The sequence below is a fragment of the Acomys minous genome (assembly GCF_964271855.1).
Source record: "Acomys minous genome assembly, chromosome: 11".
Classification (NCBI taxonomy): Eukaryota; Metazoa; Chordata; class Mammalia; order Rodentia; family Muridae; genus Acomys; species Acomys minous.
The window spans coordinates 44226327-44248472 of NC_140492.1; the positions used below are offsets into that span (position 1 = coordinate 44226327).

A 22146-nucleotide genomic window follows, 5' to 3' on the forward strand; every position below is an offset into this window, starting at 1 on the left:
CTCTTTTTCTTTTATTGTTGTTACATACATATGTGTGTGTGCAAAATATTACAACCGCTGAGTCCATTTGTTTTGTTTCTTACATGTATATGGGTTCAAAGATGACCACTCTGTATTGCACAACCTACGATGGGATCATCCCTGGGAGAAACGAATTCTTCCTCTTTGAGCAGTCATTAGGGGCCTGTAGTTCATTGTCTAAGAGTGAGACTCTATGAGCTATTCCTCCTTCCACATTAGCATGTCTGTTGACTTAAGTATACTGATTATGAGCATGCTTTTCTTGTGTTTTCCCACGCTTACCCTTTACAACTCAAATTTTCTACTTCCCTCTAACTATCCACTGATTTGACTCTTCCCATATATACTTACATCAAGTATTTCAAAACCAGTGATGTCAAGAATAGCGATGAAGACGTGGCTTGACAGCTTGGTATCCAGGACCTGGTTCATGCGCGCCACTAACCATTTAAACATCCTTTCATATATTGATTTAGACAGTGCACCAACAGCATGGGTTACCTAGAAGTCATATTTAAATTTTTCTTCATAAATTATGAAATTAAATCTTTGAAAAGAAGGTGTGGAGAGATTGTTTGCTACTCTTTCAACACCCAGGCCAGGCAGCTCACAACTGCTTGTAACTCACTCCAGGGGATCCAATTCCCTTTTCCATTCTCACAAATGCTCACACCCATATACAGGCTCATACATATAAACAAGAAAAGTAAACCTTTAACATGTTCCTTCAACAATGTTTGTTTTAATCCTGAGCATTTTCTATCTGCAAACATCTTCTAGTCAGACCAGTATATGTTTATTAAATTATGGTTTTAGAATTCTGCTAAATACAATGAGAGAAAAAAAGAAGGACAAGAATTGGTTGGGGAAAAGAAGCAAGGAAATTAGAAGAAAGTTAGCACTGTGATTGTTTACCAAAAGTATGAGAGAAATGCTGCTATTAAAAATAGACTAGATATCCCAGATTATGTTTTGATGGTATGCTCTAGAGCCTTGTTCTGAACACTGGGGTGGTCTTAAGTCTTACTATCAGCAACATCTGGAATTTTTAAGAGACATTGGGACTCAGGCTCCACTCCAGATGCTCTGAACCTGTAGAGTAATACTATCCCCATTCACTCAAGCCAGTTGCTAGAAAAGTCCTTTTATGTCATTTTATGAAGTTTTCCTACACTAAATACCCAATGAGGTATCTCATTCCCCATCTCATGAATAAATGCTTAACCTGTCCTTAACACGAAGTCTGTCCACTACACTAAGGATATACACCAAGTAAAGGATGTCATATCCCAAGAGGACTCATGTCAATACTCTACAATTCTGAAAACTTCTTACATGGACAACCAAGATGCAGATAACAAGTGAAGTGCTACCTAAGGGAGAATTGTCAAAATATTCAGCATATTCCCTTACCACTGTAATGTTTCTCATAAGAACATTTGAAATACTCGCCATAGTAGCTTTCCCTACTGTTTTCACAGAAACTCTTATAGCTAACATTGTTAGTTGGTGAACATATGTTAAATATGACCTATATAAAATATTTACATGATCACACAGTCACAATGTCCTTAAATGTTGCCTTACCTGTTGTACATTTTGACTTCTGGTAACATATTCATTACCAACTTTGATTCTAGGGTATATCAGGCCGTTTATCAACTCGGAAGACTTAACGCCCATGAGGAAAGCAGCTTTGTCAGCATCTGGTCACACAAGTGAGGAATAATGTCAAGAAGAGAGGAAGGTAAAGAGGAAGAAGGAGGAAAAGTGTAAAAGAGGGTAAAAACCATTGTTGATATAATTACACTGTAGCTAAATACACTGCTCAGAGGATAAAAGTGTGCTTAGATCAATGTAAAAATATAGATTGCAGTTCATACATGGATATATTGAGACCATTCAGACCCAAAAATGCATTTCTCTCTTTGAAAACTTTTATTATTATTAAAATATCCCCCAAGCCCACTTACTACTGACTCCGTGACACGTCCCTAAAGAGAAGTGAGTCTCCCCTCAGCCATGATCAACTGCCAGTGGTCCTCAGTAAGGGTAGGGGACTAAGGAGCCCTTTCCCATTCATGATAGATGTCTTTTTATTGTGATGATGATGAAGAAAAGGAAAAAGGAGGAAGAGGAAGAGGAAGAAAATGAAAGAAGAAGAAAACAGAACTTGAAGCCTTGTAGTTTTGACAGGATGGAATAAGTTTGCTTTCGGAATTCCCCTGAGACATGGTTTCTCTGTGTTATCTTGGCAGTCCTAGGCTTGCTTTGTAGACCAGGCTGGCCTCAAACTCACAGCAATCTGCCTGCCTCTGTCTCCCAAGTGCTGGGATTAAAGGTGTGAGCCAAGGCTTTTGCTCAAAAGTCCCTCCATCCGTTTTACTTCTTACTATATTTTATGATAATTTGCTCCATCTGTTTTCTTAGTAGTCCATGAGCTAAAAGTATATTTTACAAAAGCTAAAAAAATACATTGACATTACCAGTGATAACTGAGAAATGCTTCTTGTTCTGTGAAATGAAGATCCTATGATGATTGAGATGATACTTTTTAGCAACAATAATGAAGGGTTAGGTATAGAGGGCTTGCCTGGTAGGGATGATGCCCTAAACTCAATCCTCAGCAACATAACACAGTCAAATAAATAACAGTAATAAGAAAAATGTGACTGATTGTTTTCAATATTCTCTAAAAAAGCAAACAAACAAAACAAAACAAAAACAAACAAACTCAAAAAAAAAAAAAAAAAAAAAGAGGCAGGCCTGAAAGCTGAGATTTAAATAGAATTATAAGTGGTGTCTTTGAAAAGTGAGTCTTACTTTCTGTGCCATCGGCCTCCAGTTGCTCTTCTCGGGGATTCTGTCTGAATTTCAGGTTTCCAAAATGCATGATGGCTCCAACGAGCTTATAACACTCAAACTTCTCATGGGGAAGAAATCCCATGATGCCTATGGCTTTCTGTGAGAAGAGAAACAGATGGCTAGCTGCGCCTTCCTTTGCCTGATGGCTTCAGTAGGCACCTTACCCTGCCATGTGTCCCACAGTCTGGCACTGGACTATGGGCTGCAGCAACGAGAGACAGAGCACCACAGGCCCAGACACAGCTGGGCTCAAAGCAAGGCAAATCGGTCCTGTTGGCACTGGGCCACCAGCAGTCCACTCAGTCCTTTAAAAGGGAGTTAGGAAGGCTTAGGTCTTGGCTTGTTCAGTGTCCAGTAGCTTCAGAAGCTTCCTTCAAAATCCAGATCCTCTTTTCTCCCTTCCAGCAACAGGTCACACTAACTGGCTTCTGGAGGTTAATAGTTTTGTCTTTCATGGTTAAGGCAGCTAGCATGGAATCTGCTAGATGGTTTGTCTCACATGTTCAACTGGTTTTATTCCATAGTTTGCTCATTTTAGAAATTGGGTTGAGGATGTGTTAAGAAAACAATATCATATTGTGATGACTAAGGAAAATTCCATTTTGTACTAAGCACCCATTTCTGTAACTGCCTCGGACCTAATTTCCTAAAATGATTAACTTGGCAACCCTGACTCCTCACCCATTCCGAGACTTGTGTGACTGTTGTGAAATCATTCACCACTTGCTCTGGCTCACATAAACTTGCTTGTTTCTGTGTCCAGGGGGAGTAAGAGAGTTCCTCACATAGTGGGAAATTCTGCAGAAATAAAGTAATTATGCTCTTTACTTTTAAAAACCTGCCTCCCCTTTAAGCTGAGTCTCAAGACCAAATGCAATCATGTGAATGAAGACCAACATCAGATTAAATAAAATTCAGCTAATTACAAATGGATAGCATTCAGGCTGTGTCTAGGTGCTTTCTAATGACGTCACCATACCACTGCATTGTAAGACACAGCATGTGGTCCCAGAAGAATGTAGTCATTATAGTAACTAATCTAAAATGCATATAACAACTGGGATGGATGAGTCTATATTCTTTTCAATACCTTTATCTATAAGAAATAGAAGATTGAGAGAATATAATACACAAGAAGAGTATTAATCTTTTAAGTTATTCGCAGGGTAAAGAGAGACAAAAGCCTTGGGATTTAACAATTGAAGAACGGCTCAATAAACATAGAGCAAATGCCTGACTGAAAAAAAATTGAGTTAATTCAAAATGCTTATAAAATAAGCTTGAAACATCAAACTCTATAGAACACATGGTCTTGGAGTATAATTGTAAATAAATAACAATACCAAAGCAATTTCCTATAGATAGAAACAGGATAAAGACTTTAGAGATACACACCAACTAATAGAGTTTGCTCTTTAAGTTGAATCTGTCTACTTTTTATAGTTATAATACCCTTTGATTAAATACATATGTTTCTACTGCTAGTAAGCTTTGGAAAGAAGCACCCCCACCCCCAAGGTAAGGTGTAATGATGCTAGTTTTTATTGCTCATTGTCTTCACCAAACTTAACTTCTACAAGTACCAATCCTTACTTCTGTGGCGAGAAATTGCTCAGCATCATCCAAGCTCCCCACAGCAACCACTCCACAGGAGCAAATGTGAAAGTCAGAGGGATCTGTGGACACCAGAAGCATGTCTGTAACAGAAAAAATTTTGGTTAAACAGGTTAGAGAAATGTACAAGACTTAAGGAAGCAATTGACCAAAATTCAGGTTACTTTTAGAGTTATGGAATACAGGTAAACAAACCAAAATAAATTCTATATTCTAGACCCAAATCTCAATAATCAATATTTTGCCCCATGTTAACTTGTTGGTCATGTTTCAAGGCCTCCCATGAAATCACCAGGTTGACCAAATCCAAAAGCAGTTGCGGCAGCACAATATGATGGTGGTTGGCAGGGAGCAGCAGATAATATGTGTGGGCAAAACTTTGTTTATATGCACTTGGCCTAGACTCATGGCAGAGGGCCAGGGTATAAAAATGTTCTATAAAACTGTAAGTACAACAGGCCTGAGTTTCTGCCTAGGAAACAGCCAGCTCTGGGGTCAGCCCTCAGGGAGCATTAATTATGTATTCCTGTTACTTTGCATCCTCACTCACAGGAGGCTGGGTTCTTCATTCAAGGGATCCATGAGTCAGAGACAGGGTTAGCACAGTGGGATAATGAGTCCTGTCAGGATTCATTTCATCAGGAAACAGAATGCAGGACAATGCTAAACAGCTGTCCACAGATCCACTGACTTGGCAGAATGCTGCCTGTTTGATCTCAGTGGAGGTTTTTTTGTTGTTGGTTGGTTGGTTTAAATCTGGCCTTACCTTTCTGTTTATTACCCATCGAAGTGAATATTTGGTTTGTGGAAATATAAATCTCAGAGACAAAGAAAGTGGCTTACAGGAATGCTAATAGCAGCTTTGTTGGCCGAATGCTGAATGTGTTAATGAAACTGAAACATAGACTAAGTTATTATTTGTCAAAAAATAAATTGAAATGTTAAAGAAGCTCAACATACTCAGCCAAACCAAAAGAGCATGTGCAGGATGATGGTTGTGCCTTATAAAATTATAGAAAATGCAACCTAATTATTATGTTTACATATAGATGGGCATAGAAAGGTTCCAACAATGAAAAGGAGAAGGAATGGGAAATTGTAAAAGACCCTGGGGAAATTTTTCAGTGGATGCCTGTGGTGCTTCTGGTAATGGCTTCATATATATATGAATATGTATATGAATATGATATTGTATATATATATAATATCAATTGTGTATTTCAAACTATAGGTCCATAATTCTCCTTCCAAGCTACCTTTGTTATAAGCCTAGCCTCTTACAGCTAAGCCATCTCTCCAGACCTCATTAAGGTAGGTTATAAAAATTTAAAAATAAAAGTTTTGTATAACTTTATTGCATAAAGCTTTATTTTTAAATTTATGTTTATAGAATAGCTCAGAGCAAACCAGCTTCCTTCTTAGGCCACTAAACTCCCAAGTTTCCAGCAAGCTTTCCTAGCACTTTATGCCTCTGGGTGGCATTCCCCCTTCATTTCTTAAGCCACCCAGCAGACAGGCTGCCTCTCACTGAATCCACAGTCTGCTGTGCCAGGCAGAACCCTCCTTTTCACGCTTCTTAGGCTGCCCGGCTCCAGACTTTCTCAGGACCCAGCTCTGAAGTTGCTGCCTGGCAAGGCTTTTCCTTCCTCATAACTAGATCATTCACCATTCTGCCTGTTTTCCCCTAAACTAGCATAGACTGGGACACCACGTAGGGTACTCTCCTTTTTCTTCCTAAAGGTGCCGAAAATCCCACCTCCCTTTACTAGGACTTAATAGAAAAGAGTTAGAAATATGAAAGATACTGAAGAAAACCCAACGTGAAGTGAAGCTGGCAATAAAAATATCAGTAAGTCTAAAAAACCAAAAAAATAAAACAAACAAAAAACTCAATGGAAGCATCATTAACAGAATAGATGACATAGAAGATAAAGTGTCAGCGCTTGAAAACAAGCTAGAGAAGATGGCGGCAGCCAGGGTGTACTGTATCTGAGTGGCAGAAGACCAGACACTATGGTTATGGTGGGTGACCTAATGGCTGACGCCAAAACACCGACTTCAGTGTTTCCTGGATGGGAGGGGACATCCCAGAAGCTGTGCACATGCAGTTCCAGGCCCCCTGCAGCTTTCTTCAGGGTCAAGGAGTCAAACAAGTCCCAGACTCACGGCACCCAGGGCGTTCTGCCTATATGGAGAGCAGGTCTCCAGTTCCAGGAGCTCTGAGCTCCAATAATCAGACCTGGGATTCCTCCTGCCTCTCCAAGGACAACGCCTGTGTACCCGGGGTCAGCATCCCAAACTCCATCCACTGTTCTACTGGTCCCCCTGAGGAGTCCAGTTAGACAATATGAATACAGGGCATGGGTTCAAGAAGGCAGAGCCCAGCCAAATCTAAGTTCTGGGAGCCCAACATCTGCTTGGCCACCAAACAACTGCTCGGCTGAGTCGGAATCCATAAAGTGTGATGACAAAATGGATTCTGTGACTCATAGTCAAACATTGGGAGATGCATAGGGAGTCTTGTGAAAAAGTGGAGAGGAGGATAAAAGGACCTGGAGGAGACAGAAGCTCCACAGCAAGACCAACAGAGCCAATTAACTAGGGCCCTGAGGGACCTGTTGAGACTGAAGCACCAATCAAGGACCATGCATGTATTAGACCTAGGCCCCCTACACAGATGTAGCTGATGGGCAGCTCAGGCTTCATTGGCTCCTCTAGTAAGTGGAGAAGGGGCTATTTCTGATACGGACTCTGCTGTCGGCTTTTTTTTTTTTTTAATCACCCTCCCTGGCCAGGCTGCCACAGGAGAAGAGTCCTAATGTGACTTGATGAGCTGGGGTGGGGTCGGGGAGGTCGCCTTTGCTGAGGAATAGAGAAGGGGGATGGAGGAAGAGGGAAGGATATTGGGACCGGGAGAAGTGGAGGGAGGGGGCTACTATCCAGATGTAAAGTAAATAAATTAATTAATTAATTTTAAAAAAGAAGATCACTTAGTTCTTACAAGGGAACAATCCATCAAGAAGACATTGTAATTCTAAACCTATACACATCAAACTCAGGTGCACTCAATTTCATAAAAAAATAAAACAAAAACAAAAACCCACACTAGCAGACGTTAATCAACAGATTAACTCTAACATAGTAATAGTAAATTACTTTAGTACTCTACTTTTGCCAATAGACAGGTCATCAAAACAAAAATAAATAAAGCATCAGCATTAAATGACACTATAGGCCAAATAAAACTAATAGATGTTTACAGAATATCCTACCCTATCACTACAGAATATACATTTTTTTTTCTTAGCAGCTCATCAGGGCTCATCAGAAAACATCTTTAAGCACAAATAAAATCTTAACAAATTAAAGATAATTTAAGTAAATCTATATTTTTTTAGTGACCACAACAGAATAAAACTTGAAATCAATACCGAAAACTTCAGAAAATGCACAAACTCATGAGGATTTAAAAAAAAAAAGCAGTGCCGAATGATATATGGGTCGTTCAAGAAATCAAGGAGAAAAAAATTTCAATGTTAGAATTAAATTAAAATGAAAATACAATATATCAAAACCACTTGACTACAAAGAACCAATCTTAGCCTTGAAATTTACAGCTCTAAGTGCATACTATTACAAAAAAAATCATTAAAAGGTACAAAATCACAAATAAATAACTTAGAGATATACCTCAAGAGTTCTGTAAAGCAACAAGCAATAAAACCCAAAAATAGTAGATGAGGAGATAATCAAAACCAGGACACAAATTAATAAAATTGAAACAATTAAATAAAAATATTTTAAAAAATCAATGAAATGAAGAGTTGGTTCTTTTAAAAGGTAGGCAGGTTTGGTGAATTTCTAGCTGAAATAACTAAAAAAAGAAAAAAGAAAGAAAAAACCTAAATAAGTAGAATTAGAGGTTGGTCAGGATCCACCACAAAAGACACTAAAGAATTTCAGAAAATCCTAAGAGCACTTTTTAATTGTTTTTAATTTGTTCACTTTACATCCTGATTGTAGGGCCCTCCCTTTCACCTCCCTCCCACATCCTTCCTCCCTCTCTCCCTCCCTGCCTTCCCTAGTGCTCCAAAAGGGGAGTCTTCCTCCCCTAACATCTGACCTCACCTTATTAAGTCTCACCTGGTCTGTCTGTATCCTCTTCCTTTGAGGCCTAGCCAGACCTAAAGAAACTAAATAGCAAGGAGGACCCTAGGGAGAATGCTTAATTCTTATTCAGAAGGACAAATAGAATAGACCCTGAAGCAGTTGAAGAGAAGAAATAGGAAGGGAGCCTATCATAGAGGTCCTCTGAAAGACTCCACGCAGCAGTGGGTTCCAAACAGATGCTGAGACACACAGGCAAACTTTGGGGTGGAGCAAAGGAGTCTTATGGAAGAGTTGGGGAATAGGAGGATCTAAGAGCATTTTAAAGTGTGCTCAACACCCTCAGACATCAGTGAAGTGCAAATTAAAACCACTTTGACAATTTATCTTACTATAGTCAGAATGGCTAACTATGTAATCAGGAAATGAATGGCAGCATATGATGGTGAGTATGTGGGAGAAAGGGAACCCTTATTCACTGCTGGTAGGCGTGCAAACCGGTACACACTACGAAATTCAGTATGGAGATTCTTAGACAGGGTAAAGACAAAACTGCCACGTGACTCAGCCTTATTGCAGCTGAGCATATACCAAAGGACTCTATAATGTACTGCAGAGATACAGGCTCATCTGTGTTCATTGTCGCTATATTAGTGTTATATGCATATATACATAATGTTAATGTTATATGCATACACAATGGTATTTTGTTCAGCGGTAATTATAAATGAAATTTGCAAGTAAATGGATAGAACTGGGATAAGGTATATACAGTGAGGTAACACAGGCACAGGAAAACAAATATTGCATGTTTGCCCTCATATGTGAATCCTAGCTTTGGATGGCTAACTTTGTATACTCAAATTAAAGTGTGAAAAAAGAAAAAGAAAAATAGAAAGAGACCATGGGGAGGTAGCTTGCAGCAGGATGATAATAAAATATAGACAATATAAAAGTAGACAGGGACTATCAGGGAGGTAGAAAGCAGAAATATAAAGAGAGAATTAAGGAAAGAAGAGAGTATAAATGGTTAACCTAAGCAAAGGAGCTATGAGAAAACATAGAAACCTATTATCACATAACCAAATTTTAAAACACAGTTTATAACTTTTAAAAACATCTTTGAAGAGAGATTCCTTCCATTGCTGGAGAGCAGTATTTCCCAATGCTAGGGATTATTAAGCAGAAGCCAAGGGCCAGGGTAGGATAGAGCCTTAGGAGTTGTTGGTCAGGGAACCCTTGGGGTCCCCCAAAATGAAACAAGGTTTTTCCATTCTTCTTGGTAACCTACTAGAACTTGATGAGACTCTTCTACTGATGAGACAGCACACTTTAACTGGGAGCAGGGGAGAAGAGCCTCCATGATATGTAGAAGTTAAATTAGCATCCCCCAGAACTAATATACCACCTCATTTGCAGGCTCTTTCCACCTCTGCTGTGAATTTTGATGCTTAATTTTCTGTAATGCAAGTAAATGCTCATAATTTAGGAGAGCTATTGATATGCTCACTCTTACATCAATACTTAGGATGCCCTGAAATGCATGTTTTGCACAGATGGTGGGAAAGATTACTTTTTAAAAAATAGCTCCTAATAATAGTGGGAGCCAAAACCAAGGAGATTGGCAATGACCAGTGTGGACCACCAGATGTCAACTATTGCTCACTTGTCAATCTGAGTGACCCCAAAGACTGGGTAAAATAATTGAATTCAGAATCAGCATGAGTTTTTCAGAGCAGTTCAAAGACTTCTGATGGTTCTGCTTATTTGTAATAAAAAATGACTCTAAAGCATGTGAGGCTGCAAGTGCTTTTTATATTAGACACTACATGTCAGATGCCTGTCACAGGATAGAACTTAATGTCTCCTACAGTTGGGAATGGAAGACAGTAGGAGAGCTCTTGCCTAGAACATGTGAGTCCCCATATTTAATCTTCAATAACACACACATATATGCACATGCATGCACACACATACACAGACACACGCACACACACACACACACACACACACACACACACACACACACACACACATTCTGGCTTAGTTTGGGCTATATGTTAGCTGTTCTCCTCAAATGCAACAAAATCAGCTTGTTATCCTTCCCTTACAATGATTTTCCACAGCATTAAAATAGCATTTAAACTCTTTATAGAATGAATTATAAATATGACACGATCTGAGCCTTGCCGACCTCCCCTTTTATCAGCCATTTCACTCTTATGCCAACCCTCTTGGTTTCCTAGAAACCAAAATACACTCAGTCTTCAGGGACTTTGCACTCACCTTTCGTCCTCTAAGAATATGGTTCCTGGAAAGCTTCCTTATTTAGGTATCTGGAGAAACAGTGTCTTCCCAGAGATGAATTGCTTGGTTACTTCACCTAAAACCTAGCCAACCAACTACAGACGCACCAAATCTCATTCTCTTACCATCCACCATTCTTTGTTCTGCTTTCAGAACTACTAATAATTTGAAATTATGTATGTCTTGGTATATTGATGGATGCCCATCTTCCACTCTACAAATGTAAGATAAAGAATGCAAGGAACTGTATGTTCACTTTAGCCCTTGTGCTTAAATAGCACTGTATGTTCACTTTAGCCCTTGTGCTTAAATAGCACTGTCTGCTGCCTAGCAGTCATACAATAAATATTAGCGAACTGAATGTATGAAACCTGCTTCATAGTTTTATAGTCAAGACTCATCTTCCATGAATTCATTCTCCACTTCCCACAGACACTATCTTGAGTAACTGTCTTATCATTGCCTCCATAACACTAGGCAAAATCATTCAACATATACCATAACTTTTGCTAGGCTAAGTCATTCTACACACTGACTTCACCAAAATCAGTGCCTTGCTATTATCCTGTCTCCCCTCTACAGCACCAAACACCCATGCACACACTCACTCACCTCCATATGTCCAGAAACTCCCACAATAATTCTCTGTGTTCCTCTAAGCAGATCGTCTAACCCAGTCAATGTTTTTGCTACTCTTGCTCTTCATCTGCCCTCTCCTGGCTTGTATATATACTTTTTCCTTTAGAAAACACACTTGAATCTTGACTTTATCTGGTTCTCATATGTGGTCTGCATATTCAAAGACACATGCCTCTTCTTTATAAAATTCCGATTATCCATAACAGTGTCTCTCTCTTCTGTCCTCTTATCTATGACATCAACATAGCTCTAAACATTTAAGGCCTTAAATTATCTAATATATCTCTTCCTCCCTCCCCCCCTCTCTCTCTCTTCACACACACTCACACACCACACACACATTTAATTTTGCAAGTCATTTTATTTACTGCAAATTCTTGTCTTGCTTTTGATACCAAATTAAAAAACAATGTTGCCATTCATTCTTCCCTCACTAGTTATGTAAATATGTGTTCATATTTCCTGATATAGGGTAAATAAGCCTTGGTCTAAAACTACTTAGAGAATTACTAGGGGAGTTCTTCTCATCCCTTGGGGAATCGGTTTGTCCTTTTCAAGAATAAACATGGAGTCCAGCCTAACACTCACCCTGAAGTTCTTGTTTTCCAGATAGAATTTGGTAAAAGATATGGAAGTTCCTCTCTCCAGGCTGCTGATAAACCACTCGAGATTTTTCGAGAAAATCTAGGAAGATAAAAAAATGGGTAAAAGTTCATAGTGCAATGTTCTTACAAAACTTAGAAGAAAAGCAACCAGGTAGCGCAGTGGTTACTTACAGATTTGAATATCTGCACATGACAGTGTGCCTCTTGCACCAAAATGCATCCTAATGAGTTTTCCCTAGGTAGAAACAGAATACAGTATCCCATATAAACTTGCTGAACAGTTGCAATGGCCTTGTTTTGTGCACAAATCTCAAATGAGCACATACTCCAAAGATTGAAAAATAAATTGCAAGATGGTTTTGAGATGAGACAGATCAAATAATATCTAGAGCAGTGGTTCTCAACATGTGTGTAGTGTCCCTTTGGGAGTTGGGTAACCTTTCACAGAGGTTGCATACCAGATATTCTGCATATCAGGTGTTTACATTACAGCTCACAACAGTAGCAAAATTACAGCTATAAAGTAGCAATAAAAATAAATTTATGGATGGGGGTCAGCACAACATGAGGAACTGTATAAAAGGGTTGCAGTGTTAGGAAGGTTGAGAGGAAGCTACACTGATTAGCAAAACTGCTAGTGACACATTTGTCAGTTTCTGCCTGCATGTTTTTATTTGTTTGGTTTTTCTAATTTTCTTATTTTTTACATATACATTTATATTATTACACATATATACAATAAACTATCTACAGCAAGAAGAACCATGAAACAATCAGGAATTATATAAATGCTACATTCTTAGTGTTTTGGCTATTTGTATTTGGCAGCCTTGAAGAAAGCATCTTTCCTATCTTGGTGCGTCTAAAACTCTGAATATAAATCTATATCTATCATATCTCATCATTATCAACTTATAATATCTATCTAGACCTAAAAACATCTTAACCCCTAAAAAACTAAGCTTAATTGTAAAACTAAACTATTTGGTCTTCAGCTCCATCAGAGACTTGAGAAGGAATAAACTTGATCACCTGAGTATGCCAGGAGTGCAGGTTAATAGTTTTCCAAATGAGAAGATGACAGAGACAATTTGCACCTGAGCAGTCACCCCAAACTCTCTATAATGTTGGAGCATCATCGTCAGCCTTCTGGCCCAAATATCTGACAGACATATTTGTGAGGCAGGAACCATTGAGGACTTGCTTGCCCTGTCTTGGCACAGTTCGGCCGTCGACTCTGCCTGTATCCAAGCTTGCCCTTTTCTGCCAGAATTCTGTCTGTGGTAGAAATGAGGACATTCTGTCTGCATGTTTTTATGTGCACTGTACAATCTCTGAGATCCTCGGTGCTCTCATTTGAAAAGGAGGAATGTAGTTTCTGCTTGGCATGCTCATTAACTCATTCAATAGTCATTGACTGTCTGCCATCATCTAGGAAATGCCTAAGGAATTAAATACAACTTATAAAAAAAATGGCCCTGACCCTTATGAAATGTTCTAGAAGGTACATGGCTACTTGAAGAGCTCTAGCAAAGGAACACTTGGAGTACTTCGGTAACAAAAGAAAAGTTACCTTTGCTGTAGTTTAGGAAGTAAGAAAAAAGGGAACATAAGCCAAGACTGAGAGACAGATAAAAGGCTAGGGGCTCATTTCACATGTGCTCAGGAGACTGAAGGGTTTATGTCTGATTACGTCTCAAAATACACCTTAATTTAAGCAACAGGATTTTACACTTTGTTCTTCCTGAATTAAAATCTAAAAGAAGAATCCAGGAAGGCACAAAGTCTGCCTAGAGCTGACAGTCTCTGTGACAGAATGCCAGACACAGGGGCATCTACATTTACGACATGAGGATGTTGGAGTAAAAAATGGAAGGATGGCTGAGGTCTTCTGCGCCAGGAAAGTACCACAACATGAGGCCTGGGCTAGCGTACTATAAAACAAAGCACAATGACAGCTACACAGACAATCACATACATGCCTATATGCACACACATAATGTGGAAAGCCAATATGGATAGTATTTGTACCTAGTATTAATTATCAAAACCTATCTGGATTTCTTCATTTTTATTGGATGTCCCTTTATCTTTTTTCCTTCCAATTAGCATAATTTTTTTTTTTTTTGCTTCTTGACTCTCCATCCAACCTTACCCTTGTTTTCTCTATTCTTCATCTCTCTGTTTCTTTTTCTTTCCTTGTTTTCCTTCCTTTCCATGCCATTCCTATTCTTTTATTTTATTTTGTTTTGTTTCTTATGCTCCCCCTTTCTCTGTCTCTACCTCATTCTCTGTCTCTCTGTTGAGGATTCATCTTGGGATCTCACACAAGCCAGGCAACTGCCTACCATTTAGCTATATCTCCAGCCCTTACTTTTTTCTTTAAATGTTTTTATTTTCTTTATTCTATATTCTCATCTTTCATATTTCATAAAATATGCAGCAATATTTTGACAAATCTTTAAAATAGCAATTGTTTAATATACAAAGTGTATGCAAATAAATAAACAGAAATTTTGCATTAGTAGGCTTTGGTCAGAAGCTAAGTAATTACCCTAGGTTATGATTTAAGTATTTTCAGATGTTCAAACATGAAGCTTTCTTTAGTTTTCCTTAACTTATACAATGAGTCCCTGCCCCTCATTCTTGGATGAGACTGGGTTTTAAAATAAGAATGTATATACTTAACACATTGGAAGACCTTGTTCCATTTTCTAAAAAAAAAAAAAAATCTATAAATATGCAACAAGAAGAAGTCCACAAACAAGAGCAGAAAGAATAATTTAGAGAAATAGGAAATGGCTACTAAATTGACTTCAGTATACAAGAAGTTAAAGAGACACAATTTCAAACCTCTAAATTGTATGAGTATATGAGTCATTACGATAATTTGCTAGAAGAGCTTCTCTACTATAAGGGTAAAGAAGTATGAGTTAAGAGAATTACATTCCTCCTGGATGTATTCTTCCAAATAAAAGAGACATAGCCATAGACAGCATTAATTGTCTCCGCTCTAGCTTGTAAAGCCTTTTTGAGTAATGTAACAATATGGTAGAATTTAATCAAAAACCTTGTTCTAGAATTCTGTTACCAATGTGCTCAGGCATGGATTTTATATTAGCTTCAAAGTTATAGGTTCCGAGATGTTATCATGTCACTTACAAAACGAGAAGAGTTGTCATTTCTCAGAGTTTTGGCATTTCCAAATGCTTCCAAGATAGGATTCATTTGTACAACTTGATCATCTAAAATCCTCTAGAAAGCATGGAAGAGAAGCACAGATGGTTGAAGTTTACCGGAATTCTACACTGAAGAAATCTCTCCAAACACAGATCTATCCCATCACTGCTGTAATAACTCATGACCTATAGTTTCCAAACAAGGTGATATAATACTGTTTTTGGAACTGAGATTTGGAAAAAATGAAAAGATGAAAGATAGCAGTTTCATATATGTTCTCCTAAGACAGTATTTAGGCAGGAATTAATTTGTAATGTTTCTGTTTGAGACCATGTGAATAAAGAAAATGTTTATTAACAAACAAAACAATAAATAAGAATTTTGTCTTAGGATAATATATCAGTTTTTGGCATTATTAACTAATATTTTCTTTACACTATTATTTGTAGGTAATTCAGAGGTTTGCACCAAGAAGTGGCTAGTAATGGCACTGATCTTCAATTTGATTTTTGCATAGGGCTGTCTACACAGATTGACCCTGAAAAAACCAGCTAGTTCCAAATCAATTCAGAGCTGCATTGTTTTACAAATTTATCCTCAAAGACCTACTTCATAAGATTAATTATATAGTATATAGTGTTCAAAAATATGCAAGATTTAAGTATAAATACTATTTCCCTCTGAATAATGTGTGTCTAGTGTCTTCCAAAGAATTATAAAAGGCTGTAGAAGCAAGGATTCCATAGACCTCTTGAGCATGTTGTGTTACGTTGATATGTTACGGTGTGCTGTGCTGTGCTGTGCTATGCTATGTTAAGTTATATAACATCATAAAACTCAATGTCAAGATCAAACCAATTAAAACACACAAAACAACAACAACAACAAAAAGATGCCCACTGAAACAAAATTTTGTGTAGGGAAAAAGAGTTCAAGGATATTTACAGATATCAACCAAATTCAGGAATGAGGTGATAGGAAAGGAAACTTTTTGAAGTTTAAATAAATTTTGAGCAAAGTGGGTCTGTATTTTGGCATATTTCTTACTTGTCACAGCAAAAGAAGCAGGATAACTCTTTCATTGAATTGATAGTACAAAGTGACAGTGTCAGACATGGGCTGATGACAGGTGGATCTCCCCAGTAACAAATGGTTCTGAGAGCCATCCCGTATTACCTAACTTTACTTTACTTGGAGTAATTATTTCCAAATTATTATGAAAACCCACTTTTCAGATAAAGCTGAATTTAAAACTACCAATCATTTGGTTGATTTCAATTGTTATTCTGGTACAACCCAGAATGACCTGGAAAGGGAGTCTAAATGAGTGAGTGTGTGGAGTAGTTTGGTTTGTCTCAAGCTGGTTCCTGAGGCAGGAAGACCCACACTGCACGTGAGCAGCACTATTTCATGGGCTGAGCCTGGACTGCATGGGAAGGTGGGAGTGGGCAGAACACTCACATGCATATAGTAATTCATTATTTTCTTCACTATGGATGTCATGTGATGAGCTATTTCAAGTGCCTGCCAACTTGACTACCTTAAAATGACTGTAACATAAAAATATGAGCCAAATATATCCTTTCTTCTTTAGGCAGAGTATCTTATCCCAGAAACAAGAAATGAAATTAAGAGACCAAGGTTAACAGGGTGTGGTAACTCACGCCTGTGATCCCAGCACTTGGAAGGCAGAGGCAGGCGTATCTCTGTGATTTCAAGGCCAGCTTAGTCTACAAAGCAAGTCTAGGACAGATAAAGCTACACAAGAGAAAAGCTGTCTCAAGAATAAAAAAGAGACCAAGGTTGAAAAAGTTAATAGAGAAGGCAAAGCTTATAGAAAATGTTGTATGATTAAAGCAGAAGGTATTTCAAATGGACACTTGGGATCTAATAAGGGTGTTGAGAGTAAAGGAAGCCATTGTTGTATATATGTGGGAATATAACACAGCATTGTAGCTAAAGAGATTTAGAAATATCAGAAGAGGATATTGAAGGTTGTGATGTCTTGGTATAAAAAGGTTTGAATCCTGAAGGCGTATTGATCAGAGGAGCAAATCACATTAAATACAGTCATTTCTTTGAAGCTAATCTAAAATTCTGTAACATATGCTTTCAGTTTGATTTATAATGCTCTGAAAATGTCCCCATAGGCTTATGTGATTAAAAACTTGATCCCAAGCTGGTCATAGTCAGCTTCCTTCAGGATATGGAGCTTTCCTAATCAACCTGAGCCATTGTTAGACAGTTTTAATGTTTTGTAATCTCAGGTCAGTTCCACTTCCTGTTGATTTCCTGCATCCAGAGTGTGGCTACAATAATACAATGTTACCAGCCAGCCTCCTACTCCATCATTTCTGCATCCTGCTGCATCTCCTCAAAGGGTATGCCAGAGTAAATGCTCCCTTTCTTAAATTGCAGTATCAGACATTTTATCATAGAATTAGAAAAGTAACTACTACAGCTTTGCTAGTTGTTCTCTGGTCATTTCTTCCTCTTTAGTCCCCCTTCTTGTCAGGAAGAGTCTACATGGCTCAGTAGGTGAGGCCACCTCACCTTTCATGATGTTATGGAGACTTACCAGCTTTTTCTTGGGCTCACTTATGGCTGCCATAGTGGCAAAATACTGAATAGTCAGTTTGGTGTTCACTGTCTTTCCAGCTCCAGATTCTCCTCTGTGGTTTAAATTTGAAAAAACAAAACAAAACATACAAACAAGCAAAGAAAAACAGTTAACTGGTTCTGATGATCGATGTAATGAAAGTTAGCTAATTCTGATCATATCTGGTCCCTTTCTTCAAAAATGGCTTGTCAGTCATTTCACCAGGAATCTGAGCATTATTTTTCTCCTTTCCCTTTGATAAGCAACTACATTTGTTCCAGCCTGCCTTTAGATACATAAAATTTGGAAGCCAGGCCATGCTATTTGAAAAAAACATAGATTTGAATTTAAACAAGCCGCTCAGCTCTAAGACTCTAAAAAGCTATGTTCCCCTTTAAGATAAAAGAAACCAACTGAGAGTTGCTAACATAGCCTGTCATTATCATTGCAAAGGAAGACCATAGAGTTCCACATGTCAAAACTCCCTGGGTCTCACCCACCTGCTCGCTCTAAAGTTCCCACCTGGTGCTCTTTCCAACAGAATGAACATTCAATAAGGTATCCCAGGTTCTCTTCACCCTCCAAAGACACACTATGTATTACTATATGTACTGTGCCATGGCTGCTAAAACCAGCAAGTTATCCATTTCACAAGCATACTCTACGTATGGTCAGCATCTCTGCTTAACTAGCCAGCACAGAGACCTTTAAAGTTGATGCTTTGCATGACTGGGGGCCTCTTCACTGAGATTGTACAATATAGTTCCTAAGGGGTCACTGAATGATAAAGACAGATTACCTTAAACCAGAATAGTATGACTACTTGCACAGCATCTTTTCCTACATGGAATGCATTTTGTACCTGAAGATTAAACAAGTCAACTTTGACAAACTTAAGTTTTACTCTCAGTAAAGTAAGAGTATCTATTTCCAATGAAACTTCACATAGGGGAAAAAAAATAAGACACTTACGTGAAGAGTATGGACTGATTCTCTCCATCTACAGAGAGAGAGAGAGAGAGAGAGAGAGAGAGAGAGAGAGAGAGAGAGAGAGAGAGAGAGAATATGCTAGGTTGTTTTTATGCTTGAAGATTATGTACTGACATGAATTTATAAATAATTTTTCTTGAGTTTCAACTTAGAATTGGGAAGAAAGATTTGTTTCATCTACTCTTGAAAACCCCTCATTTGAAAGATAGAGTATAAAAACAGATACCCCTATTTTTACTAGTCACATGCACATATAATTCTAGGTTGATTTCTTTGCTCTAAATATAAAGAATAACTAACTACTTGTTGATAATTTCAGCCTTTTAAGCATCATTGTATAGTAACAGCTATAGAATAGCTCCTCTATCAGACAGTATAGCAGATGCTTGGTGTAATAAGAACAGATATCTGCAGGGGGCATTATCTGGGCCAGCCTCCAGTCCAGCACTACAGATGTATTCTTTCACTCTGAAGTACAAGCTAATTGTCCCTGTAGCCATAGGAGGCCCATACTGTATTGCCTGCATTGTATCTGGGAGAAAACAGGGGCTTGAAGAGATGAGGCAGCTGTGAGGCCATGCTCTGTCACAATGCCTAAGCGTCCTTTGGTGACATGGAGAAAACTTCTGTCAGAGCTTTTCACTTTTCATTATGTAGGGCATCTACTTACTGCGAAGCATATCCTGAAAGGCACAATTGGCAACAGCAAAGATGTGAGGGGGAGCCTCGGATCTCCTCTTTCCTTTATAGGCAGCCATGACCTCTTTCTGATACACAGGGAGCCACTTGTAAGGGTTTATAGCCACACAGAAGAGACCTGCATATGTCTGAGAGGAGATCAAAGTGTATTTTAGAACATAGACTAGCAACACTCCCAGGTGTGTCAGGGCTTCCTATCATCTAATGCTAGCTTGAATATTTACTTAGAAGGGAACATGGAAAAAGACAGATCTGAAATCCTGTGAAGAAGGGACTTCTTCTGTCTGTGAAGCAGACAGATCTGGGTTAGGCCAACATGACAACCTGGGATTAACTCTTGATCTCTGAGGGACATGTCTTAGTTTAGGTTTCTATTGCTGCAACAAAAACACCATGACAAAAATGCAAGCTGGGGAGGAAAGGGTTTAATTCTGCTTACACTTTCAGATCATAATCCATCACTGGAGGAAGTCAGATAGAATCTCAAGCAGGGCTGGAGCCTGGAAACAGGAGCTGATGCAGAGGCCATGGAGGGTGCTGCTTACTGGCTTGCTTCCCCTGGCTTGCTCATTGAACCCAGGACTACCAGTTCAGGGATGGCACAACCACAATGGGATGCCCCCCGCCCCCCTACATCAATCACTAATTGAGAAAGTGCCTTACAGATAGATCTCATGGAGGCATTTGCTGAACCACAGCTGTGATGGCTCTAGCTTGTGTCAAGTTGACACACAAAAGCAGCCAGTACATACAGTAATGCCAAAACATCTGATTTATATTTATGTTTATGTGTATGAACATTTGCCTGCCTGCATGTATGCATGTACACACACATGTGCCTGGTGCAGAGGCCGGAAGTAGACATTAGGTCTCTTGAAGCTGGAGTTATAGATGCTTGTGAACCTCCATGTTGTTACTGGAAACCCAACCTGGTTCCTCTGTGCACTCCACCAGTGTCACACCATTTCTCTAGCCCCAACATGTACCTCTTGAAGTGAGATTGGGGGAAGACCAGTACCACTAAGACGCCGGAAGAGACAAGGGAGCTTTCTCTTCTAGAGCCTCCAAAAGAAGTAGAGCTCCATTGTTTTCTATTTGAGACTAACGCCTGTACTGGACATGACTAGATGGTGCTTTAAATTACCCACTTAGTGGCAATTTTGTTGAGAGACAAATCTTCAGAGAAACTAAAACAGTCACCTGGTAAGTCAGCTAGTTGGAGAGTAGTATGGTAGCATGTCACAGTCTTGGTTTCAACGGATCCCTACTGACACTATCTTCAACTAATCTCAATGCTGCTTCTAACACAGAGGATTAGCAGCAGGAAGAGAAACAAACCAGCAGGAACTTAACAATCATGGAGAAATCAGTTGGTTTCCCCAAGTGCTGTATGGACAACAGGGACAGGCACTGAATTGCTCACTCTAATGTACTTTAATCCTTTAACTTCTATGTAGAATCAGGCATTAACATCCCATTTTGTAGAAAGGTAACATCAGAGAGTTTAACAAGACAGGGGCAATACGGACAAAGGACAAAGCCATCTTCACCTAGGACTGCATAGATGGCTTTCTCAGCATCACGGACTGGGTGTCATAAAAGCAGAGAGCCCTATCTTCTTCTAGGGCTCGCTGTGTTGTCTTCGAAACATGTCTTTCACAGTGCTAAAACAAGCCTTAGTGCTGCCCTTCAACCTCTATGAGTAAAGCAGTGGGTATATATACACAGGGGATACAAATTCAGGTCCATATTTAGCAAATTTCTGTCAATATCTGGACTCGGCAGTGTTCCTGGTCCATAAATGGAATGTATTTATCTTTTGCTTGTTTGTGTGGAGTGTTTTGTTTTGTTTTGTTTTGTTTTCTGAGACAGAGTCCCTATACATAGCCCTGTCTGTCTGGGAGTCATTTATAGACCAGAATTGTCTTGAATTCACAGAGATCCACTTGCCTTTACCTCTCCAGTGTAGGGCTTAGAGACATGCACTTCCATGCCCAGCCTTTTTAATCATTTTCATTGACAGATTCATTACTTAAGTGTTCATTGAGAACTTAATGGAAAATAAAGCAGTCCTTCAAAGAGCACACAGTCCAGTGCTATGAATGATAAGCATAAGCTAGTTGACAATCATGGAGACAGTTGCAATCAGAAACACATGGACACAAGAGCTTCAGCTCTTCTTTCCTGAAGGCACTGATACAGAATCCCATGGAAGATGCCCAATGACTATCTAGCTCTCTCTATACAGATAGGAAAGTGCTCACATGAATATATGTTTATACATTCCTAATGCCAGCATATTTGCGTATGTGCACAAAAGTGTTGTATATACAAATACAAGCATATCCTGCTTCTATATTTACACAAAGCTATGTTGAAAGGGCAACATTTCAAATACATTTTCCTCCAAAGTTATTTTTAGGGGAATGGATAACCTCAACTAATAAGTAATTGAATTGGCATGTGGCGTCTGCCCTATGGGGTTCTAAGCTTCATACTTTTTACGTTAGCATGACATTC

General features: G+C 38.8%; 1 protein-coding gene across 1 annotated transcript in view; it reads right to left on the bottom strand.

The window, feature by feature from the left end:
• Positions 1 to 22146, bottom strand: part of MYH15 (myosin heavy chain 15) — a gene marked incomplete at its 5' end in the record, with an annotated part of 125568 nt that overhangs the window by 97999 nt on the left and 5423 nt on the right. The window contains 10 exons of the mRNA XM_084802368.1: positions 373 to 522; positions 1609 to 1727; positions 2845 to 2983; positions 4480 to 4583; positions 12142 to 12237; positions 12330 to 12393; positions 15321 to 15413; positions 17917 to 18010; positions 18910 to 18937; positions 19598 to 19754. Of these exons, the coding sequence (XP_084658494.1) occupies positions 373 to 522; positions 1609 to 1727; positions 2845 to 2983; positions 4480 to 4583; positions 12142 to 12237; positions 12330 to 12393; positions 15321 to 15413; positions 17917 to 18010; positions 18910 to 18937; positions 19598 to 19754 (1044 nt within the window). The remainder of the gene's footprint in view (positions 1 to 372; positions 523 to 1608; positions 1728 to 2844; positions 2984 to 4479; positions 4584 to 12141; positions 12238 to 12329; positions 12394 to 15320; positions 15414 to 17916; positions 18011 to 18909; positions 18938 to 19597; positions 19755 to 22146) is intronic.